Below are 22,434 nucleotides of genomic sequence, written 5' to 3' on the forward strand. Positions count from 1 at the left end.
AATAACAGAAAGGGAAGGAAAGCTAGATATAAGCTGTAACCTTACGAGTAGGTGTAGATGTACGGAGTAAGTAGAGAAATAAGTGAAATGGCTGAATTCTAGAACCACTCCATAAATTTACCACTCCATAGATTTACCCTTTTCTCCACAGTGGAGACATTGATAATTTCCCTCAAGCTATTATTAAGTTCATGATACTAGCACTGGCAGATATCATAACTGAAAATGGATGGGCCTGCATTGACTCTTGAGGCGGTCTCTGAAAGGATCCTCTTTTACTCCATATCGAATAGAGAAGAGAGGGTAGGTGATCAATCATCAATCATCAATCCCTTTGTCATGATGTCAATACTGTAATAATTTCAAAGCCGTCATCTTGTGATGAGAAATATTTACACATCTTCCTCTCCTGGTGATGAGTCGATTGAAAACGCATTGCCTCCACCACTCCCAGATTTCCTCAAATAAAAGACGAGGTCGAGGCCATTTTGTGGCTGTAGAATTGAAAGTATTGGAAGAACGTGTGCTTTGAAAAAATTCTCGAGGTCAACGTGTACGGCCGCTGGCAAGAGAAATCCACTGTTTATAGTACCCGACCGAGTAGCATTCGGGGATTTTATACCCAATCGATGAAATGGGGGAACATGTCCAAGGAAGATTTTGGAAGGGTTGTGAGACGTTTTGACAATCAAAAATGGTATATCGGAAACAATTATCGATTGTGCTTGTGGTTGTTCTTGTAGCTGCTGAAGGATTTGTGTGAAATGATGACTGGGCGATAGATGTATTCGTGCCTAATATACTCAACTTGCCCATGCTTGCCAACTGTTATAAGTTGATCTTCATCTCAGAGCGAGTCCTAGATACGCAGGTATCATGACATGTATTGTATGATGGATTCATCCCACCATATGAGGTTGATATTTTGATCATTCAACGACAAATAGGAAGATTCTCAATACCTGAGCTGAGTGAGTATGATATCTACCTACCTACCTACCTAGGTAGTGCAGTCGATCCTTTGGGTCCAGATACGGTCATACACATGAGTAATACTGTAAAATCTATCCACTCAAGAAGGGCAAAATGAAGCCTTTCAAGTCAAGTGTACTTCCTCTCTCATCATCCAATGTGGCGGGCGGTACAACGATTGGGACATCTCGTCCATGGTACAATAGTAGTACTACGAGGGATTCATTCATTGCAAGGTTGAGAAATGTCATAACCCTTGAAACTCTTCCGCGCCCCCTCAAAAACAGGTGGTGGATATCTCTGGGCTCGGCTATCATCGAGTTAAGACTGAAATAGCCATCTAATGCACCGGAACGTACCAGGTACACCTGCAATACTTCCACTACCGATCATAGATATAGCCATCTCACCTCCTCACCTTTTTTAAGCATTCGACTTCTGCAACTGCATCTGCATCTGCATCTGCAAACCCAACCCCAAATCAATATTAACTTAGATACTTGATATCTATCGATCTTTAATCTGTCTCATATACAACATACACAGTAATATTTAGTCACAATGGAGAAGTTCAAACGGCATTCCACCTATGGTAAAGCTACTTGTGAGCCGATCACCCTGTCCAAAAGTAAGAGAGATGGTAATTGGCAGTCGGCGGCTCTCAAAAACTGCTTGCCAGCCGATGGTTCTATCCTCCATGATGAACATTCCAATATCTCAACAGGCAACAATATGGTGTCCTGGCCAAGTATGTGTTCTCCCCTCTACGCTCTGCACCCTGCCATCTCATTAACGTTATCGCAGGTATCGCTAACCACGTCACACCACGATCCGCGAAACCGATAACAATCCCATATCTCCCCACGGAAATCATCAACCACATTATATCTCGGACTGACGACTTGAAATCATTGAAGAACTGGGCGCTAGTTAGCTGGGCATACAATGATATTGCCGAACGGATCCTTTGGTCAAATATCACCATCAATACCGCCCAATTTTACGATCCATCCTACCCCTCAGATGGACAAGACCCTCTTCGAATCCTACGCCATGAAAGCCACGAAAGACGAAATGACACACATTTACGGCCTCCGTGGATGAGAATGGGACGAGGAGAGCACCGAGTGCCTTCAATCGTTCCGAGGCTACCGAAGGTCAAAAACTTTGCTCTCAGAACAGTATGGGATGTCGACTCGAGAGATTTACCCCAAGGAGGTTCGAGAGAAGATTGGACGATTCGAGAGGTTTATGGGGACTTATTTCCTATGATGCGGAACCTTTATACCCTTCGAATCGATGGTGAAGTTAATAGAAAAACCTGGGATTTACTACTCGCATTGCCATCGCTTCGAGAACTAAGGATATGGCGAACAACGACAGTTGACTCCCAAGCTCTGCTAGACAGAAACCATTCAGCAGAAGCTATTAGCCAACTTTCCCATAACGAGAAACAAGACTTGGTTGATAACATGGTATTGAATTTCCGAGGTTTATCAAGACTCACAACATTCGAGATTGGTTTGCTATCACCTTTGGAATCGGCAGCTTTAGGTGCTGAGGTCCGAGAAAGCAACCTCGAAGTCCTTCACATTGCTGTGACTCGTGATAATAGATCCTTTCACAATCAAGGACAATATACTCTGGCGAGATTCTGGGCGAGCCTTGTACCCAATGAGATTGATGAAAGTTCACCATTGATTCAAAATTACAACGTTGGCTTCCCCGCCTCCATGCGTGAGCTAGTCCTCGAAGATGATGCACACCTGTCAGTTCAACTTCCGTTTTAATATTCTTCCATACTAATTGTAAATTATAGTGTTATTGCTCCTCCAAAGATTGTCCTACAATCATTCCGCAGATGCAGACATAATTTGACCAGATTCTACTTCGACTTTTTAGATGAAACCTTACTTTCCTTCGTCCTCAAAAGTTCTTCCGAGAAAGCCCCTCTCTTTCCTCGTCTAACTCATCTTCATTTACAATGGCCCGAGTCTGAGAAACACTCATTCGAACACCCTCGCACCATGACCAAAGTTATGCTCGCCTTTATCGAATCGCACAAACCTACCCTTCAAAGTTTTCAACTCCTGAATGCAGCTGAAGATAATCGACTACTAAAGTATGAAAATCCACTGAATAAAGCACTTAAAGGGTGGATGACCATCAAAGAGATTCGACTGGATTCGGAACATACTCCTGATCACTATGCCAATGTTCCTAGAGGACAAGAGTGGACTCGACCTGCAGATTTCCTGTCCGTTGATGGTGGGGGCTATTGGGGCGAAGATCTTCGCCGTGCTAGACTTGATCGATTTAACATTACTAACATAGACGTTGGCTTCAAATCATACCGCGCATGGCATAACATCAAAGTTCTAGTACTGAATCCTAAGTTATTATGGAATTATGGCCTTCTCCCTGATCCACACGATCAGTCTAGTCCTCGACTTAATTCACTGGTTCATGATCATCTTTTGGGCATGAAGCATTTCGCAGAATCCGAATGTGAGAACAAAGAACTTGCAGAGAAAATTTCTCGAAAGATGGGACCGAATCTTCGTGTACTTTCGATTCGCGACTGCAGATTCTGGATTCCGAGTTATGGTAAACCAATATGGCATCTCAGAGATGCTCTTGCAGATCCTGAACAAAGTCGACTGATCAAACATGTTTTGGATCAAAGAGACTGGGACTTTTTATCAGAAAGAGCTACTACCGATACTCAGGAAGCAGCCAATACTGCTACGTTTCTCAGGAACGACATATATTCTCCAAGTCAACCAACAGCAGGATCAATTCCACGTCCAGTATCCCGTGCCTCCATAATTAGTGACACTATCACTGAGCCAGATCTGGAACACGGCTCAGAAGACGAAGATGATGTGATGAACTCTGAGAGTGAGGATGAAGACGAAGTGATGAATTCTGGAAGTGAGGATGAAGATGAGGACGAAGACTATAGATCTACAGTATCGGAATTGGACGATGAGGCAGAGAGCATACAACCTGAGGCACAACTTGAGGCAAGCCAACTTACACACCCTCCAGTAGGTTTTACAGTTGAGGATGTCGCACATATGGCACAACTTCATGCAGTATATTCGCCAGAACCTGATACAGAGATGCCTTTGTACACGCATACAGAGGCGCCAAGTCTTGATGCAGATATGGACTTGTTCACTCACACGGAGATGCCTTATTATATTCATTCTCATCCCGAGTTATGATAGGCCGCGCATTGCTGTTTTACCGAACAAAATATATAAAACGAACGACTACGAGAATATGAATATTGGGCGGTAAATATTAGCATTTATTCGCATGGGAATGGGATTGGGATTGGGATTGGGCGCACTTAATACTCTTTACACATGGATGGCTTGGAGGGCGCTCGAGATAATCAGTAAGGCTTAGGAGTTTCGGTATACTATTGGAGTCTTTTTCAGATTCATCAGATACCCAATCATTTTCACAAATTACACGATGGGACACTGACTTGCTGTCCCTGTCTATAGCGTCGTTTGTAGCTTCTGGCTAACCAGCGGATACATTCACTTCTTGTATATAGCTTTTATTTGCATCTTCTGGTGTAGACTTTACAATTTAGCGGCATTAATTTGCAAATCCAAAAGTTAATTACTTTATACAACGTTTGTTCGACTGATTTATGACGTGAGAAAAATTGAAGATGGGATCTACTTGCAAGCACAGTATCATTTATCAAACTATTCGCCAAATTTCGTCTGCTCCACGGTACCGTCTTTACCCCTTAATAGAAAGTTGATGAATAGAGGAGACAAGGCTTCTCGTACATACATATGAGAACGTGCTCTTTGATAACATGCACGCTGTACTCTCTCTGGTTCTTTTTGCATTTTGAGTCATGCACTTACTACAATGGGTGATATATCCATCCTAGATCCTCAACAATAGCGATATCTCATAATCATTAATACCTCTCTAATCATGATTCATAAACCCATTATTTCCTCGCTCTCCCATCCATCTACGAACCCCACAATCCCAAGGTCCAGCTCCCCTTCTCCCCAACACCACCCTTGAAAGCTCCTGGTCCCATACTACCTCTGTTTCCTGCACCCGCAGCTACACTCACCTCCGCATTACGATTTGCTCCGGAAAGACCATGCAGCATCCATGCTTCTCTATCGATGGAGCTTACAGCGGGGATCCTGAGTTGCGATAGTAGAGATGCGCCGGACCAGGCGCCGAGACTTTCGATGGCTCGTATGATGCCCTTTTCTTCGGGGATGGTGAATTTATCGGATCTGGCGTGGATGGTTGCGGCGATGGAGTCAGGTTCTGGGGATTGGTGGGCGGCGGGAATGATACGTGGGGGACGAGGTGCGGTTGGGGAGGCGGAGGAGGAGCGAGAGGAGGGAGAGGAGGGAGAGGAGAGAGGGGGTGATGAGGGGGTTTCGATGGGGGAAGCGGGTGTTTGTGATTGGCGATAACGAGTAAGTTTAGGATTGCTTTTGTATTGCGAAACTGCTTTTCCTTGGACGGGGTCCCAACCTCGTTCTTCGACAAGCGTATTGAGTTCTTCTAGAATTCGGGCTTTCAAGCCAATGATACTGGAGCCGCCGCCCACAAATACTATTCGGGACATGCAAACAGAGCGGAGGTCGACAGGAAGACGGAGGAGAGCTTGGTAGAGGAGGAGATGAATGGGGAGTTCTTCATCGTCGAGCTCGGGGGTAGGGAGATGGGTTGCGAGGAGTGCTTCTTCACAGGGTTGGGCAAGTTGGGAAAAGGGAATGCGGAGCTTGCGTGGCGGGAGGGTGGATTTCAGTGGGATTGTGACTATATCATTGGAGTCTGGGACTTTGGTGATGTTTAGCGATCGCATACCGGCTTGTAATTCGGGTTCTTCTTCTGCTAGTGGCGCAAGACCACTTTCGGGTGCGGGTTTGGGGACGAAATTTCGAGATGGTTTGCACCATGCCATTCGATTGACTATTTCTTCGCACTCTTCGAAACTTATAAATTCTTCCAAGGCCACATTTTCTTGGCCGTCTATTGACTCCTGCATCAATATTTTTGGGTCGAAAGATTCGGCCAACAGTGCGCGCATCGCTTGTCCTAATAACTTCGTCGCCCTTATAGATCTGTGGCTCGATACTTCTCGGAACTCGTATATTCCAGTCACTATGGTTTCGTTCCAACCAATATCTACAATCATAGCAGCTCGTAGACCTGCAGCTACCGTCGTGAGTGCTGGTGTAGAATGCAGAGATATATTCGGAGATTGGAAATTCGTAAACATCGTATCTAAAATTGTAGAGAGAAGAGGTGATGGTAATATAGACGGGAGTGCCAAAGTCACTTTTCTCGGCCTCGAATCGATCAGTAGGAATCTGCAAAACCATGATCAGTAACATTCCTCTCCCAACTAGAAGAGGCTCTACAAACTTTGTATAAGCATCCCTCACAGCTCTCTCAATCTTATCGCCTACTAGCCCCAAGTCCACATCCCTCAAATCCAACTTCCATAGCTCATGTGCTTCTCCCCATTTCTTCCCGTGTATTCTCTCCCTCCAAGCTTTATCATATCCCGGCTGCCATCTCCTAAAATCCCCCGCTCTTCTCTGTTCTTCTGGTCCAAAATTTATGACTGCTTTAGGTCCTGCATCGCCTGCGAAACCGACCTTTACATATCGACATCCGAGTTCAATAACTACACATTCTTCTTCTGCACGCAGCGTAGAGGGCGAACCAAAGGAGTTTGAGAGTTGTCGAACAGGCGTATGCGGTGTTGAAGGCGCACCACTACCACCCTGTGGATTTATGGATGGACGAATATTCGATACGCTGCGATGAGCTGGCCCGGATGAATGCGACATTTTGCTATGATTCCATTTCCATCCTAACTCGGCATGCAAGCTTGGAGACCGGGGTCGTATCAATTACCTATTGCTAGTATCCATGGTTCTTTTAGTTGGTTTTTGGAGGGTTGACCTTTATTGCTGTGGCAACGAGAAACTGTCAACAAGGATATCGGTGAAACTATTCTTATCGATTTTCTTCAACTTCATTCACTAGCATTATCGTTCAAACCACACCTCTTTGCTTTTACGTTGTAAAGTTATTATTTCTTAATAGCAGTGCTATTATTATGTATAGTTTTTGGAATTAGATTTGAAGAATTGCGTTTGCCATCATGGGTATCAAGGGGTAAGTGACGATATTTTCCACAACACAAGCTCTATATACTGAACAAACTTTCAGAATTTACGGGGAAATTGGACCCGGAGAAAGAGTAGCTCTTTCGAAAATCTCGATTGAGAAATATGAGAAAACTGGAATTCCTTTGCGGATAGCAATCGATATCTCGATTTGGAACTTCCAAATCCAGTCTGGTCAAGGTAAGCTGATCAGCACATGATCATGGGGATATACGACTCATCGGTCATAGGTGGTACGAATCCGGCGCTGCGAACACTGTACTATCGACTTCTTAGACTTCTTTCTATTTCCGTACAACCATTGTTTGTCTTTGATGGGCCTCATAAACCGCCCGTTAAACGTAACAAGCAAACGGGGCGAGGCGGTGCTTCGATTCCGGATTTGATGACTAAAGAGCTACTTAAGCTATTTGGATTTGCATATCATATTGCTCCTGGGGAAGCCGAAGCAGAATGTGCTCTTCTACAGCGTGAAGGAGTTGTAGATGCTGTTCTGAGTGAAGATGTCGATACACTTATGTTTGGAAGTGGATTAACATTCCGAAGCTGGTCTGCTGGGGCAACGGAAAAGAAGAGTGGTGCTGGTTCACCAACACATGTTAATGTTTATGATGCTAAAGCTACCAAAGCTGGTAAATCAGGATTGGATCGTGAAGGTATGATTCTAGTAGCCTTGATGAGTGGTGGCGATTATAAAACCGAAGGAATTCCTGGATGTGGTGTGAAAGTTGCTTGTGAAGCTGCTAGAGCCGGATTTGGAAAGAGATTGTGTCAGATTCGAAGAGAGGATGTTGCCGCGTATGATGAATGGAGAGCAGATTTAGCCCATGAATTATTCACAAACGAAAGCAAGTTCTTTAGAACCAAAAGAAAGGCTCTTCAAATCCCTGAAGATTTCCCGGATCGTAAAGTTTTGGGTTATTATACGCATCCTGTTGTTTCGTCTTTAGCGAAGGTTGAAAGGCTTCGGGATCAGATTGTATGGGAGGGAGAGATTAATGTTCCGAGACTTCGAAATTTCGTTGGCGATGCATTTGAATGGAAAGGCAAAGAGGGAGCCAAAAAGTTTGTACGAGGTTTAGCACCAGTGTTGTTGCTAACAAAACTTCGTCAACGTGGAGATCGTCAAGAATCCGGATACGATGACCCTATGCTTACAAAACTTAATGAGATGGAATTGGTAAAGTCTATCTGTGGCCAAAGAAGACATGTTACCACGGATGAAGTTCCAGAGCTGAGAGTCATCTACCAGCCTCTCGAAATAGTTGATATTGATCTAGATGAAGAAGACGATGAGGTCGAAGATTATGGAAGAGATGGCTTGGCCCCTCTTCTCGAGGACGATCAAATTCAGGCGTACGCATCGGATGATGCGGTGCCAACTGATACTCCTCGAAAACGTGGACCTTCTCCATATGATCCCACAAAAGCAGATAAACTATGGATATTCGAGTCTATTGTTAAGGTTGGCGTACCACTTACTGTAGAGGACTATGAAGAAGCTCTTCGAGATCCTAAAAAAGCCTCGAAACAAAAGGCTGCTGCAAAAAGAGCAGAAACCAAAACCACCAAGTCTAGAAAATCAAGTAAAAGTACCGGTGGTATGTCTAAGGGTGCAATGGATCGTTTTGTCGAGAGGTCAGAACGAGGCATCAGGCCCACAGCCAAAGCATCGAGTCAGCCTACCCGAAATGTCGAACTATCCGAAGATGAGCTACCACCTCAATTCTTGGCTCCAAGTATTAGAAGTCCTAAGTCACCAGTACCAGTAGTGACAAAGAAACGACTCATACGCGGTCGCAAATCCGCTGCTATCAAAGAGAAGGAAAACGCAAGGTTGAATCCTTGGGCTACATCTCAATCGTCCTTCTCTCAACCTTTACCTCAAATTACGAAGGCCTCGCGTGTTCGAAAACCTTCAACTCCAACTAAAGCATTTCAAACGTATGGCTCAATGAGTCCAAGTCCCAAACCTCAATACATCCCCTCGCCACTCTCCAGACAAAAACATCGACAACAACCCATTTCCTTAAGCGATGACGAAGCGGATGAGCCATCTCTTCCACCTACCCGAACCCCCATCTATAACAATCGTCCCTCCCCACGGAAAAAGCGATCTCCACCCCCAACAAACACAAAATCAGGTCTCTCTTCACCCCTGGCAGCTCTCCATACAAATCCAAGTACCCGCCCACCACTCACTCCCCAACCCACAAACCGCAAAATTGATTTTTCACTGCACTCTTCAAGCAATAAATCTTCTTCCTCAGGCTGCTCATCCATCTCCAAATCTTCCTACAAAACTGCTCCTTCACAAAGTTACTCACCAGGAAGAATCATCGACCTCACTTCCTCCCCTCCCGGAACCCCATCCGCCTTTCCCGAACCATTGATCCAAGATTTCGATGACTCTCCCGGATATCCCAAACTTGTCATCCCATCTAGTTCTCCCCTCCCAATGAAAATGAGTCCGCAACATAACAACCACGATTACGCTTACGATTACGAACATATCCACGATCATAACAATACTTACACACCCACATACCACACTACCATCAACATCAACACGACAATCTACAACATCACCAATTCCCCCTCCCATTCGCCCCTCAAACCTAAATCTCTCAAATCCCTATCGCGACGAAATCTGCAAGGAGAAAAAGAAAAAGAAGGAGAGCAACTCAATGAAAGTGAAACGATAAGAGAACATACAATCGAAACGGAAATCGTCGAGGAAAATGTATCGTTTGATAAAGGGAAAAGGGAGAAAAATACGAGGAGATACATTATGCTGCGCGAATCATTACCTGGGTCGTGGAGGGAAGTGGGGAGGGAGGAGTTAGTGGAGGGGAGGAGTAGAGCGTGGAGAGCGGAGGAGGTGGAGGTTTTGGATTTGACGGGGGAGTGAGGGAGGGGTTTTGGTTTTGGTTTCGCTAGGTATATATTTGTTTGGATCTAGGAATGGGTTTGGGGTTTAGACTTGGGTATGGTTTGAGGAGTTGAGATATATTGGATCACGGGGTGAGAGGGTTGCATAGGGATCTTGGAATACAATCAATCAGTCACTTCTACTCTATCCATTCCAATCCCGATGCAAGATACTTTGGATATAATTAACTTGGTACTACCCACCTATCTCGATACTAAATTATATAGGAGAGGATATTTCATACCTAAACACATATCTACATAATACCCATTGCTCACACCTCCCACAAAGCTTCATCACCTATCACATCCATCGCTTATCATATCATCACTTCCCCCAAAAAGCCGCTGTAAAATCCCTCTTCCTATCATCCCTCCTCTTCTATTCATTTCGATAGGAAAACTCGGAGTTCAAGCCACACAACACCAACTTCAACTCCTATACTTTCATCGATTCGATCCCGATCCCCGCTCTCCTACCTCAACCTAACCCCCCACAATCTCCATCCCAAATCCTCCAAATTCTCAGCCTAGCAAAATAAACTACCCCATCACCTTCTACATCCTCACTCTCCGTTCAAACAATTATACAAACATAGCAGAAATACGCCATAAAACCAGAATCATAATTCATTATATTTTCTCACTCGAGTACATACATAACCAACCAATCTAGCTATTCCATACCGACCCCTCCCCCTAAACGCCATCGAAACACGCACTCCATGTGATATAAATATACAGATTCAATTCCCAAATACCGTTAATATATACAAACCCGACCACCAAGAGCCCAGCGCGCCTCACCCGCTCCACCCCTACCAATCCCGTTCCACCCTCCACGCATCGCCAGGCACCAATCCCTGCGCCCTCAAATCACAATCCCTATGTCCCCATTTCTCCGCAAACACTCTCCTCCCATGTTCAATCGACATCTGAATGCCTATCTCAAAGCCCTCGGAATCCCTATAGTAAGGATCATTTTGTCCGCCCACCTGTCTTCCCTGCCACGTATTTCGTCCGTTTTTATTCGCGACCTTGGAATTTCCCATGTGACCCAATACGTCTAGAAGTTTGCGCCATGATTCCTGGGCTACGGGCTCATCGGTCCATTCTCTGTGATTTTTATCCGAGAAAAGATTTCTCGAGCTGAGATCGCGGGGGTGCTTCTCAGATGGAAGAGATGCATCGGTTGTTGAGTTCGAATCTGCTCTAGCGAGTTCTTCTTCGACGGCATTCGGATCAATGAAAGAAGGATCTGGACCCTCTTTCTTTCGGTACAAAACTTCGAGATCATCCAGACTACTCGCTACATCCCAGATAGCACCCGCAGGCCAGTCTCTCATTTCGAATCCTTCCATGGCGAGTCTTTCATGCATGTCGCAATCGGTACCGTAGAAAGGTATCAAGGTATCCCAACCTCCGACTTTTTGATAGGATTCCGTGTTAACGAGAGCGAGACGATCGTAGGAGAAGAATTCGAGGGCCCATGGTTTTACGACTCCTGTTTCGGGGTTTGGAGTCGTTACATTGCGGAGAGCGGAGACACAATGATCGTAGAGGGATTGAAACTCTTTGGGTGAGGGATTGACATTATCTGGATGAGCATCTATCCATCGATCCTCGAATGACAGAATGGCGAGATCCATGTGACTCCAGAAATAAGTTGGCCATTTGTTCTCAATAGCTGTCCATAAGAAATAGTTTTGTACTTGGGAGAAGGTGAGTAGAGTAGGTGCTATGAGGACATTCACACCAAGCATATGCAATCGAGTATGATTGAGAAAGAAAGGATTTTGAAGTGATAGTTGTCCATCTTTATTTGAATTCATAACACCTGTATTCTCGACGACGTATATATCCGAAGGAGGCCATCCTGCAGTGATATAAGAAACAACAACCTGCTGAAGAAGACGCCAATTCCTCGTAAACCCAATGAGCAGAGGAGTTTTTTCGGGGACATGCGGATTAGGAGGTTGATTCCACTTGGGAATTGGTGGAAGTTCTGAAGCTGAATGTGCGTTCAGAGCAAGAGGGAAATTATCAACTACAGGATAACTTTTCGGAGGCTTCAAGGTTTTATATTTTGGATGCTTTGGTCCAGTCTCGATTGGTTCGGATGGAGGAGCAAGAGATGTGAGTGGTCTTATACTATCTAGTAGATAGAAACCAGTAAGAAGTATAGTCGAGGCTACGAATACACTAAGTAGCATATAGCGCTGGCGTAAAGTGATTGTCATGATTATCTGCAATCTACTTATGGAATGGAAGGAATTAAAATGATCGGAATGTGATGAAATAGGAACAAGCCAACACAGCGATTATGAACGATCAGAAAAAGACAACATCGAATAGCAAACAAATGTCAAAACTATTAATTGCGAAGGACATCCTACAGAATAACAGAGAGAAAACTAGTCTACCATGGTTCGAAAGAACAAAGACTTACGAATCCATCCCACTAAGGAAGCCCCCCAACGCATATTTCCTGATATCATAGACTGCTTGAATGCATACTATATGCCAAGTCTAATCGCACTAATGGAGAAACGGTCTCCAAGCGGTAGTATTCGGTACAAATCCTCTTCGAGCCCCCATCTATATTGTTCATTGGCGCTGACGTGCACGACAATTGCCATATTGATGATTATACCGTAGTATGTGAAGAACATCTACTTCATGCCCCATAAATTATAGACGAGGAATTGCTTCGCACCGAACAGGCACGGCATGATAATTTCCCTGCACGTACCCTGACTACCTACTTGAAAGGCTCGTGTGCTTGCACTATATCTCCATTTTTTACATCCTTCCTGGCGGTACGAGTTGATTTCAGTCGGTTATCACATCCAATGATGTTTGATCACAGAAATTCTGACGCCTAGCTTATTGTCAATCTGTTATTTATCGTCACTGGGGCGTTAATTGTCACTGGTTACCTCCAAAGATAATAATAGCCTTGCAGATATAATTTCGAACCATTCCACTTCAAATATAGGACCGGAAGTATCCTCTCTCTTGAGATAGATCCTCTCAAGCTTCATTTGCGCTACATCGATATTGATATCGATACAATCTCAATCCAACATAGAAACCATGCCATTCTCAATATATTGGAGCCTGGAGATGAACATAACTCTTGAGCACCAGGATGACGGGTTTCACGGCTCATCTGACAGTGGAGTGCTGATTGAGAATTGATTATATAAAGCGCCAATTGGTGAGGACTTATGAGAAGCAAATCGAGAAGTGCATAGGTAGGCAGTACGATGAAATTTAGGAAAAGGTAGGTTACTGAACTTGGAATAAAGTTTGAATCATGTACTTTTGCGCATTGCATATACACCTGTGCGGGAAGGGAAGTGCTTCAAATTTACTGACACCAGATTGACCATTCATGTCATGTGCTTACCTCGCATAAAGATATTACCCCCCTTCATGAGAGCCAACGAGCTTAGGATTCTACTTGTTAATTTCAACCTCATATTTTTAGAACATCATCCATTGTGTTGAGAGTGTAAATTCTCTGTTCTGAAGTCAATTATTCTTCATATTAAATTGAATTGTAATTGAGAGAAGCTAGTCAATGCAACTCCTCCTATACACATTCTAAGCATAAAGTTCGTGACATATTTCTCCAATAGCCAAGGAGGAGCAAGGAATTTATTCTTCTGGTATGAGCGAACTCCACGAACTCCTGCTGCTCTGATATCAAAGTTCTCTCTTGGCGATTCTCCTATTGATAGCACATGCTTTACATGTGGTCATGATGCAAACACTCGGACAACCTGGTCTACACACCCTGTCGCAATAACACATCTGATGCTTACTTTTGCATCCTCTTTCTTCGCTGTCCCATTCCCATTCTTGGTCGGAATTGCCACTCCATTTTCTCCATTGAGAATAGGAACATCCTTAATAACACTTGGAGCCCATCTCATACAACTGACGAAATGACCATGTGAATCACTTATTGTCTTTACACATTTTCCTTCTTGCGCAAGATCCCAACACCTTAATGTCCTATCATCTGCCACACTCAACAAATATTTTCCACCAGGATGAAAGACAAGAGCTCTAATCCAATTATCATGACCAATGAGTGTCTTGATCAATGTACCTCTAGCATCCCATATTCGAATACTCTTGTCTCGAGCTCCGGTAGCGACGTATTCAGCGGAACTGCTCGCTGCAGGTGGTTTCTTTAATCCTGCCATGGCAGCCAGGTGAGGGTAACTTGCTGGTGGTGCGAATACACAACATTCGATCGTATTTTCATGACCCAATAAAGTTGCCTTTGGTTCTCCTGATGATGCATCCCATATTCTTGCGGTTTGATCCACCCCAGCAGATAGAAGCCATCGACCGTCAAAAGAAGGTGCTACGTCACGAACCCAATCCGCATGTCCTCGAATAGTTTTCACACAATATCCCGTGGAAACATCCCATATGCGTAAAGTTTTGTCTCGACTTGCTGATACCAAAAGGTTTCCAGATGAAGGCGACCCAGCTGCGCCACTAGGTATGAATCGTACGGCTGAAACAGAATGATCGTGTCCAGGTAATGTGCGAATATTCTTATACTGATCGCTTGGGTCCCATAATTTAATAGTAAGATCACTAGAACACGATGCCAGCAATGTTCCTCCTCTAGGGCCACCAAAATCAACATCCAGTACTGCTCTGGTGTGTCCTTTGACAGTGAGTTCTAATTCTCCAAGCTCCCAATCCCAAATTTTGATTGTGCAGTCCTCCGAACCCGATGCCAACGATGAAAATACTGGATGAAACGCAACACAGGTAATTGCTTCCCTGTGCGACTGGAGATTATGCCTCGCTGGAGATTTTGGTAACCAAGCTGTGGGATCGGTATTTCGATTTGATAGAGATGTAGGTGTTGCATTATCGATTTCACTTTGTAAAGCTGCATTTCTCGCTTCGAGGTCCATTATCTATTTCCCACTCATCAGTATGGAACTCTTGTTGAGATTGATATTGAGGATTCTCACCTTCTTCTGTAACCGCACCACACTTGTCCATTTCTTCTCCAGCAGACCTTCATATTTCTTACTCGTGGCCGAATCGAAGCTTTCACCGATATCAAGTTCCTCACGTAACGTCGCGGCACTATGTAAAAGATTCGTCGAGGTAAGGTATGCTATCATAGACTTGTGCCTGCGAGAGTAATATTAGCCATCATGAGGATGTGATGAAGAAGATATGTTCAACTCACAGCTCCTCGGCCTGCCGCGACGTCAGATATTGGCTCATGACGACTATTGTATGCGATACATGAAGTTGAATGGGACTCTGATATTAATTTCTTCCAAGGCTGATGCGCCTGGCAAGCGAAATATTAGACGGTTCGATTCTTGTCTCCGATATGGATCTGATAGTGATCTCTTTTGCCTTTTTTTGGGGGGGGGGGGAGGGGGGTTCTCGTGGATGGGTAATTTGTTTTGTTGTGATTTTATGCCTTTTTGACTTTTCGAAGCGCAAGTATGCACACACGCTTTTGCACACGTTCCTTTACACGTACCGGTAAAGTGTTAAGGTTGGGTATGGATGGCTCGATAGATACCTAGTAGATAGATAGATAGCTGGCTGGCTGGCTGGCTCTACCTACTTTATTTATGCTCAGAAGCGCGGGGTGTCCACAACTTTTGTTTTGACGATAGGCGGTAGGGCAGAAGTTCTTTCTTTGTGTTCTACTGAGACAAAATGAATACTTTGGTCAATTGATGAGGATTCTTATTTATGAGATGATATGAAACAACATTATGCAAGAATCCATTATTACCATTATTATGCCATGAATTCTAGAATCCGTGGGAGGGAAGGTTCATGACGTTTTGTTATACGATGAGTATCTAATGGTATCTAATGGCATCTAATTGTATCTAAGCAGTAGGTAGCTGGACGTACTAGGTAATTTGGAAACATTTGGATTTGAGATTTCTTTCTTCTGTTGACATTCACTCCAGACAGATCACGCGTTTATTCTTTGATGCTTCTTCTTCTTGGGCCAAAAAGTTTCATCCCCTGATACATTTGGGACGCCCAACCTGATTACCTATGAAAAAGAGTGCACGCGCCAATTTGGCAGGGGTTTATCGATATCGGTCGTTACGGTTACGGTGACGGGAGTACCCTCTCTTCAATTTTGCGGTAAAGTCAACAACACAACACAACGCATCAATTCAATTCAATTCATTTCTCCCAAAGCCGTACTCTATACGGTGGATTTATATTCTCAATCCTTATTAAGAACAAAGTGTGTTGTTTACTATTTTGATATACACAGGATTTATATCAACATCAAGCACTTTTTCCCCTTCCACTTTCACATGAGATAATTCTATCAATATCAGAAGTCAAGTCATTCAAATTTCAACCAAAACAATCCATCCTATCTACATACCCACCGGTGCTTTCCTCTCCCCAAAATTTACCCCACGACCATAAACTCTTTCTCAAATTTGCATACAACATCAAATTGGTAGGTGGCTTCCGTTGCTCTTTCCCATATGCAATAATGATGGCATTTTCTAATCTGCGACGCCTTCAATCCACTTCTCCATGTTCTATACGGGATTGGAGAAGCTTCCCCCTCCATTACCCATGTCTTTATCAAAGCTAAAGCTAACCAAACGGATAGCTACTGGAAAGCTACCGCAGAGTCCTAAAAAGTTTACAGGAGCCAAGATGGCAGAGCAAGAAGAAGATTTCAGTTCTCTACCCCTCCCAGATAGATTTCAACACAAGGTATGATTTCCCTGCTGAAGTTCCATTACGACTTTTTCTCTCCTCTGCGCTATCAATCCCTTGCAACTGGTAGTAAACGTAGACTAATACTTACGCTCGGTGATAGATATGGAAAGTAAGAAAGGCAGCATATGAAGATGCAGCAAAACAATTCGAGATCACACCAGATGAACATGACCCAGTGTTTAAACCATTTCTTAACGACCCTGGATTGTGGAAGGGAGCGGTGGCAGATTCGAACGTTGCGGCACAACAAGATGGTATCGCGGCATTATGCGCTTTCCTAAAGTTTGGTGGGCGCGAACATTGTACCAGGACACGAAGTCATACATTAACTTCCTTGGTCGAGAAGGGATTGAGTTCAACAAGGGCTGCTACCAAAGCATCTGCGCTCGAAGCCCTATTGTTATATGTCGAATTGGATGTAGCTGCCCCTGTCATCGAAGAGCTTCTTCCTGCATTGTCGCATAAACAACCAAAAATTGTCGCAGCGACGGTAACTGCAATAACCGCCATATATCATGAATATGGATGCAAGACAGTGGATCCTAAGCCCGTTCTCAAAGTTCTCCCAAAACCATTCGGTCATGCAGATAAGAATGTACGTGCGGAAGCTACAAAATTGGCCATCGAGTTTTATAGATGGTTACGAGAGGCCATGAAGCCAATGTTTTGGGGGGATCTTAAACCTACACAACAGACCGATATGGAAGCTCAATTTGAACAGATCAAGGGGGAGCCAGCGCCGAAACAACAACGATTCCTCAGATCACAACAAGCAGCAATGTCTAGGGCACCTCCCCCGGGTGAAGGTGGTGCAGAAGAGGAGGATGAGTTAGAGGCTGAAGGTGTCGAGATTGATGCATTTGACTTAGCTGAACCACAAGATGTATTATCCAAGGTCCCTGCAAATTTCCACGAACAGTTAGCTTCGTCAAAATGGAAAGAGCGAAAGGAAGCGCTGGAGGCTCTATACACCTGTGTCAATGTTCCTAGAATCAAAGATGCCGATTTCGGCTTGATAGTTCACGGTCTGGCAAAATGCATGAAAGACGCTAATATTGCAGTTGTCACTCAAGCTGCACAGTGTGTTGAAGTTTTAGCTCAAGGTTTACGAAAGGGGTTCGCCAAATATAGATCCGTCATTCAAAGCCCCATTATGGAGAGATTAAAAGAGAAGAAGGCATCAGTTTCAGATGCTTTAGGTGCAGCACTTGATCAGGTGTTCGCAGCAACGAGTTTGACTGAGTGTTTGGAAGAAACTATTGAGTTCTTGAAACACAAGAATCCTCAAGTTAAAGAGGGAACCGTTAAGTTTTTAATTAGATCGCTCAGGACAACTCGAGAAGCTCCCTCCAAAGCCGAAGTAACTCAGATTTCAGAAGCTGCAAAGAAGTTACTCGCGGAATCGAGTGAAGTACTGAGATCTAGTGGAGCTGAAGTATTGGGTACGATAATGAAGATTATGGGCGAGCGTGCAATGGGACCACACCTTGAAGGACTGGACGATATTCGGAAAACTAAAATCAAGGAATTCTTCGACATTGCAGAAGTCAAGGCAAAGGATAAGCCTAAGCCTCCTCCCGCCCCTGTAGCTCCTAAAGCCGCCCCAGCAGCAGGCCCTAAGAAAATGGTAAAGAAGACAGTCGCAAAGAAACCACCTCCACCACCAAGTGCTTATGCCCAACAAGCTCCATTAGAGCCCCAGCCTACAGCAAGAAGTGCCGCTGGACTAAAGAAGCCAGGTGGTCTTGGGCTGAAACCACCAGGTAAAAAAGTGGTACCACCAGCACTTGCTTCACCTAAACGTAACGCCCCATCACCAGTTCCGATTGAAGAAGAAGCTCCACCTCCACCTCGTGTAGGTTTAGGTCGTGGACCAGCTGGTCGATCATTGGCAAAAGCACCATCCGCTAATGCAGCTCCTCCCATGTCCTCAATGTCACCTCCACCGAATGCCGGTCTGACTGCTTTGGAGAAAGCTGAGCTGGAAGAACTGCGATTGGACAAAGATCGATTATTACGCCAAGCTGACGAAATGCGCCAAGAACGCTCGAGACTATTTTCAGAAATTCAAGAATTGAAGAATCAAAATGCACAGCTAATAGAGGATCATACACGAGACGTTTTATCAATCAAGGCAAAGGAAACCCAACTTGTTCGTTCGAGAGCAGATGCCGAAACGGCGGAAGCAATGTGTGCGCAATTAAGGAGGGAGCAAAACAGATTAAAGCATGCTTTATCAGCCGCCGAAAGAGCCAGTAACCATAGCCCATCGAGGGGATTATCGAGCCCCGGACGTGATGGAGCACATGATGAAGCTGGCAATCACCGCGAATCTATGTATGGCGCTCCTTCAGACAGTGGACGCCCAGATTATAGAAGTCGCCCTCGTATGTCTATCACATCTTCAATTGGAGAAGATCATTCAAACGGGGCTGGTCCTTATGGTCGAAATATGTTAAGTCCTGATTTGGAACCTACAAGTAATGGAAGATCAAGTGCTGCTAGTGGTAGTGGCAGGGCTAGCCCAGCACCACCATCTTACACAAGTGATCGCATGTCTAGAACTGGTAGTATTCCTAGTGGCAATGGAACAGGTGTAGAAAGCTGGAAGAGGGCTGCCGAGGTCACAAGTGCTTTGAAGGCAAAAATTGAGCTTATGAAGGTGAGATTTCTATACCTGCTTTTACATACTGTTTTCAAGGTACTAATAACAATTCGTTTATAGGCACGACAAAACATATCCAAACACTAAGCATATGGAAATCAAATATTTAATGAACCAAGGATAGAATAGGCATTAAGAGCATCGGGTAGATGGCGAAACGGAAAGGAAAGGATAGGAAAGGAAAGGTTTATTTGGCACTGATCAAACGGTGTTGTGGTCGTGCTTGGTATTTTTTCCCTTGTGGTTTGAGGTGGCGTCTTCTGTCTTGGTGCATATAAGGGGTTTCATTCGTCGTCGTAGACGAGGGCGAGGCGAATGCGAATGAATGTGAGGCGAAATGAGACGATGATTATGCTCACATGCCGTGTTCGATATGCGTATGTGGTCGTGGCTGGCGTTGATTGTACTATATTGTACTTTATTGTACGAGCGCAGCACATTTGCTTTAGGGGAAAGGATGTCATGTGCGTAGATATACACACATGTTTACGAAGTATAGGTTAGGGATGGATGCCCGCTTGCTTGATGCGTAAATGCGTAGCTGCGTAGGGGTCTTGTATTTCTCTTTCTTCAATGATACCATGGAAATGAAATCTACGCTTATTGTTACGAGTATTTGAAATCAGTCCATCGTGCCGTTTGTGTTTATGTTTATGTTGATATCTGGGATGCAAAGAAGGGAGAGAGAGGAGGGCCCCTGAAATTCATGGTGGTGGTAGGTAGGGGGTGAGCTGTTGTGCGACAGTAATGGATTACACGGCATGTGGATGACGATGTCAGGTTTATGTAGAGGTATGGATGATGCTTTTTGTGCTTCAAGGGTCTGCTTTAGTGATACATTGCTTTTTCTTTTCGTTTTGTTTTCATTTGCGCGTGTGCTTGTGTGGGCGAGTGTGAATGGGGAATAGGAGATGGTAGTGGGATGTACGTTTTATGTAGGGTGCTTGGTTTGGATGGGGATTGAGGTTTTTATTGTTTTGTTGAAGGATGGGTTTTTAGGGGGAGTAGGGTGTAGAATGAGATGGTATGATGGGAGAATATATTTCTATCTTGCAGTATGTATATCTGCATGTTTGCATGTACATCTACGCAAGAGACGAGGTTACCATACATACCTAGCTGTTGAAAGAAAAAACCCCTAGGTCTAACTACAGGTCCGGGTCCTCTTGCATCGGAGAATTTTTCTTTCGTACCGAAATAAACGGGAGGGCAGGCGGGAAGATAGAGAAAGGAAGATTTTGACACATGTAGGTGCTAGGTTCTTTGTATTATGTATCATGTATCATGTATCATGTATGTAACGCTGGGAGTTGAAATATTCTCCGTGCCGGAGTGTGGATAGGGGATAGGGGGTCGGGAGAGGGGAGTATCGAGATTGCATGGTGCATGCGGAATTGGCATTTGGGATATTGGATATGGGGACGCGGGATGGGGGTTCTATGGAGAGTTTGTATGTGAGGCGTGAGGAATGAGGAATGGGGATGGGAATTTGGGTATGTTGAGTAGGTAAATATGTATTAGGAGCGCATGAACGGGCGGACACGCGATGGATCATGGGAGAAATATAGATGGTGTGTTTATTGTATTGTATTGTATTGTATTGGAGCATCGCATCGCATGGCATGGCATGGCATGGGAGGGAAGTCTTGCGCTTTTTCGATATTTCTCGAGGGGAGAGGAGAGATTGTTTGATTGTTTGATTCTTGGATTGGCAAAGCGGAATTGAGATTTATGGGGTGTTGAAATTGTGACAATTAGATTGATGGATTGAGAGTTAATTAAGTGTATATAAGAATTTAGCGTACCAGTAGGATAGTATGTGACTTTCTTTCCCATTAAGCGGCTACAAGTTCCGAGTTCGCTAATTGAGGAGAAACTACCTACCTACCTATGAGAAAAAGATGATATGAAATGAGTATCTAAGTTCTTAAGGTTACGTCATAAAAGATCCAAATTGAATCGTCTCGGAATATAACATCCTTTGAAGAAACGTAAAGAGTGGGATGCCGAGATGGGGCAAATGGGAAGGAGATATGTTCTAGAAGCTTTGGAGAGGTGAATCCTTCGAGATAGTTGGCACGCGATGTTGGAGACCTGAGTTTGCGATTTACGTATGGTGAATATTCTCGTGCACTTCTTTCTCCTCAAAGGGAGAAGAAATAGCTTGGGTGTCATATCATTTTCCCAAACAACAATTCTCACCACTTTGAAAACATTGGATGATTTCCCAAAGGAGATTTTACAGCAGCGATTCAATTTTTTGATTTTTTTTTTTTTTTTTTTTTTTCAAAGAAAAAATATAATCTAATCTTTTAGTCTTCCAGAAGTTCTAATTTAGGTAAGGTAGACAGACCCGTCTATGTGAGTGATGTGCAGGACGTCACATCACATCATATCACAACGGTCGGACATGACATTGGTAGGGTTTAGGGTGAGGCAAGGGGTCTTCTTACATTTCCCAAGATGGGTTTGGGAGGGATGGATGGGACGCTGGGGTTGAATTGGACGCGCGCACATGATATCCTGTATACCTATGCTTGTCAGATGAGATATGGTGGGTGGGGTGGAGAGATATGAGTGGTGATGGATGGTGGATGGTGGATGGTATGATGCGGCACGGATATTATTTCAAATGGATAACGGTGTTGTATTGGGTGTTTGTCTGGGTATTGGATGGATTTGATGTCGGAGGGAGGGAGAACAGATGGTTGGATTGAAGTGCTTAGATTGGAGTGCTTTGAGGCACGCGAGCCACGGTACTGTGCCGAGCAGTATGCTTTGCAATGTTGTTGATTATGGTAAACGAGAATGAAGGGGTATTACTTTATAATGTAGGTATGTATATCGCTATTGATATTAACACCAAGCCTCACCAGCATGCATACTCAC

At 44.2% G+C, this 22,434-nt stretch overlaps 6 protein-coding genes across 6 annotated transcripts; 3 read left to right on the plus strand and 3 right to left on the minus strand.

The window, feature by feature from the left end:
- Positions 1-1,399: 1,399 nt before the first annotated feature.
- Positions 1,400-4,624, plus strand: EAE98_000900 (uncharacterized protein). The gene is made up of 3 exons (XM_038948517.1): positions 1,400-1,720; positions 1,777-2,740; positions 2,792-4,624. Exons 1-3 carry the CDS (start codon positions 1,534-1,536, stop codon positions 4,200-4,202), a joined length of 2,562 nt encoding a protein of 853 aa, XP_038814783.1. The 5' UTR covers positions 1,400-1,533; the 3' UTR covers positions 4,203-4,624.
- A 35-nt stretch (positions 4,625-4,659) lies between these two features.
- EAE98_000901 (uncharacterized protein) lies at positions 4,660-6,931 on the minus strand. The gene is made up of 2 exons (XM_038948518.1): positions 6,406-6,931; positions 4,660-6,350 (listed from the first exon to the last, which is right to left on the minus strand). The coding sequence occupies exons 1-2, from the start codon at positions 6,834-6,836 to the stop codon at positions 4,982-4,984; spliced, it is 1,800 nt and encodes a 599-aa protein (XP_038814784.1). The 5' UTR covers positions 6,837-6,931; the 3' UTR covers positions 4,660-4,981.
- Positions 6,932-7,065: 134 nt separating this feature from the next.
- Positions 7,066-10,089, plus strand: EAE98_000902 (uncharacterized protein; the record flags this gene model as incomplete). The annotated part of the gene is made up of 3 exons (XM_038948519.1): positions 7,066-7,167; positions 7,222-7,358; positions 7,409-10,089. The coding sequence occupies exons 1-3, from the start codon at positions 7,154-7,156 to the stop codon at positions 10,087-10,089; spliced, it is 2,832 nt and encodes a 943-aa protein (XP_038814785.1). The 5' UTR covers positions 7,066-7,153.
- An 838-nt stretch (positions 10,090-10,927) lies between these two features.
- Positions 10,928-12,349, minus strand: EAE98_000903 (uncharacterized protein; the record flags this gene model as incomplete). The annotated part of the gene is made up of 1 exon (XM_038948520.1): positions 10,928-12,349. The coding sequence occupies one exon, from the start codon at positions 12,347-12,349 to the stop codon at positions 10,928-10,930; it is 1,422 nt and encodes a 473-aa protein (XP_038814786.1).
- A 1,524-nt stretch (positions 12,350-13,873) lies between these two features.
- On the minus strand, positions 13,874-15,380 carry EAE98_000904 (uncharacterized protein; the record flags this gene model as incomplete). The annotated part of the gene is made up of 3 exons (XM_038948521.1): positions 13,874-15,061; positions 15,119-15,284; positions 15,343-15,380. The coding sequence occupies 3 exons, from the start codon at positions 15,378-15,380 to the stop codon at positions 13,874-13,876; spliced, it is 1,392 nt and encodes a 463-aa protein (XP_038814787.1).
- Positions 15,381-16,196: 816 nt separating this feature from the next.
- Positions 16,197-20,172, plus strand: EAE98_000905 (uncharacterized protein). The gene is made up of 4 exons (XM_038948522.1): positions 16,197-16,608; positions 16,768-16,874; positions 16,981-19,542; positions 19,606-20,172. The coding sequence occupies exons 2-4, from the start codon at positions 16,815-16,817 to the stop codon at positions 19,630-19,632; spliced, it is 2,649 nt and encodes an 882-aa protein (XP_038814788.1). The 5' UTR covers positions 16,197-16,608; positions 16,768-16,814; the 3' UTR covers positions 19,633-20,172.
- The last annotated feature ends 2,262 nt before the right edge of the window (positions 20,173-22,434 follow it).

The sequence above is a fragment of the Botrytis deweyae genome (genome assembly GCF_014898535.1).
Source record: "Botrytis deweyae strain B1 chromosome Unknown BDEW_002, whole genome shotgun sequence".
In the NCBI taxonomy this organism is placed as follows: Eukaryota; Fungi; Ascomycota; class Leotiomycetes; order Helotiales; family Sclerotiniaceae; genus Botrytis; species Botrytis deweyae.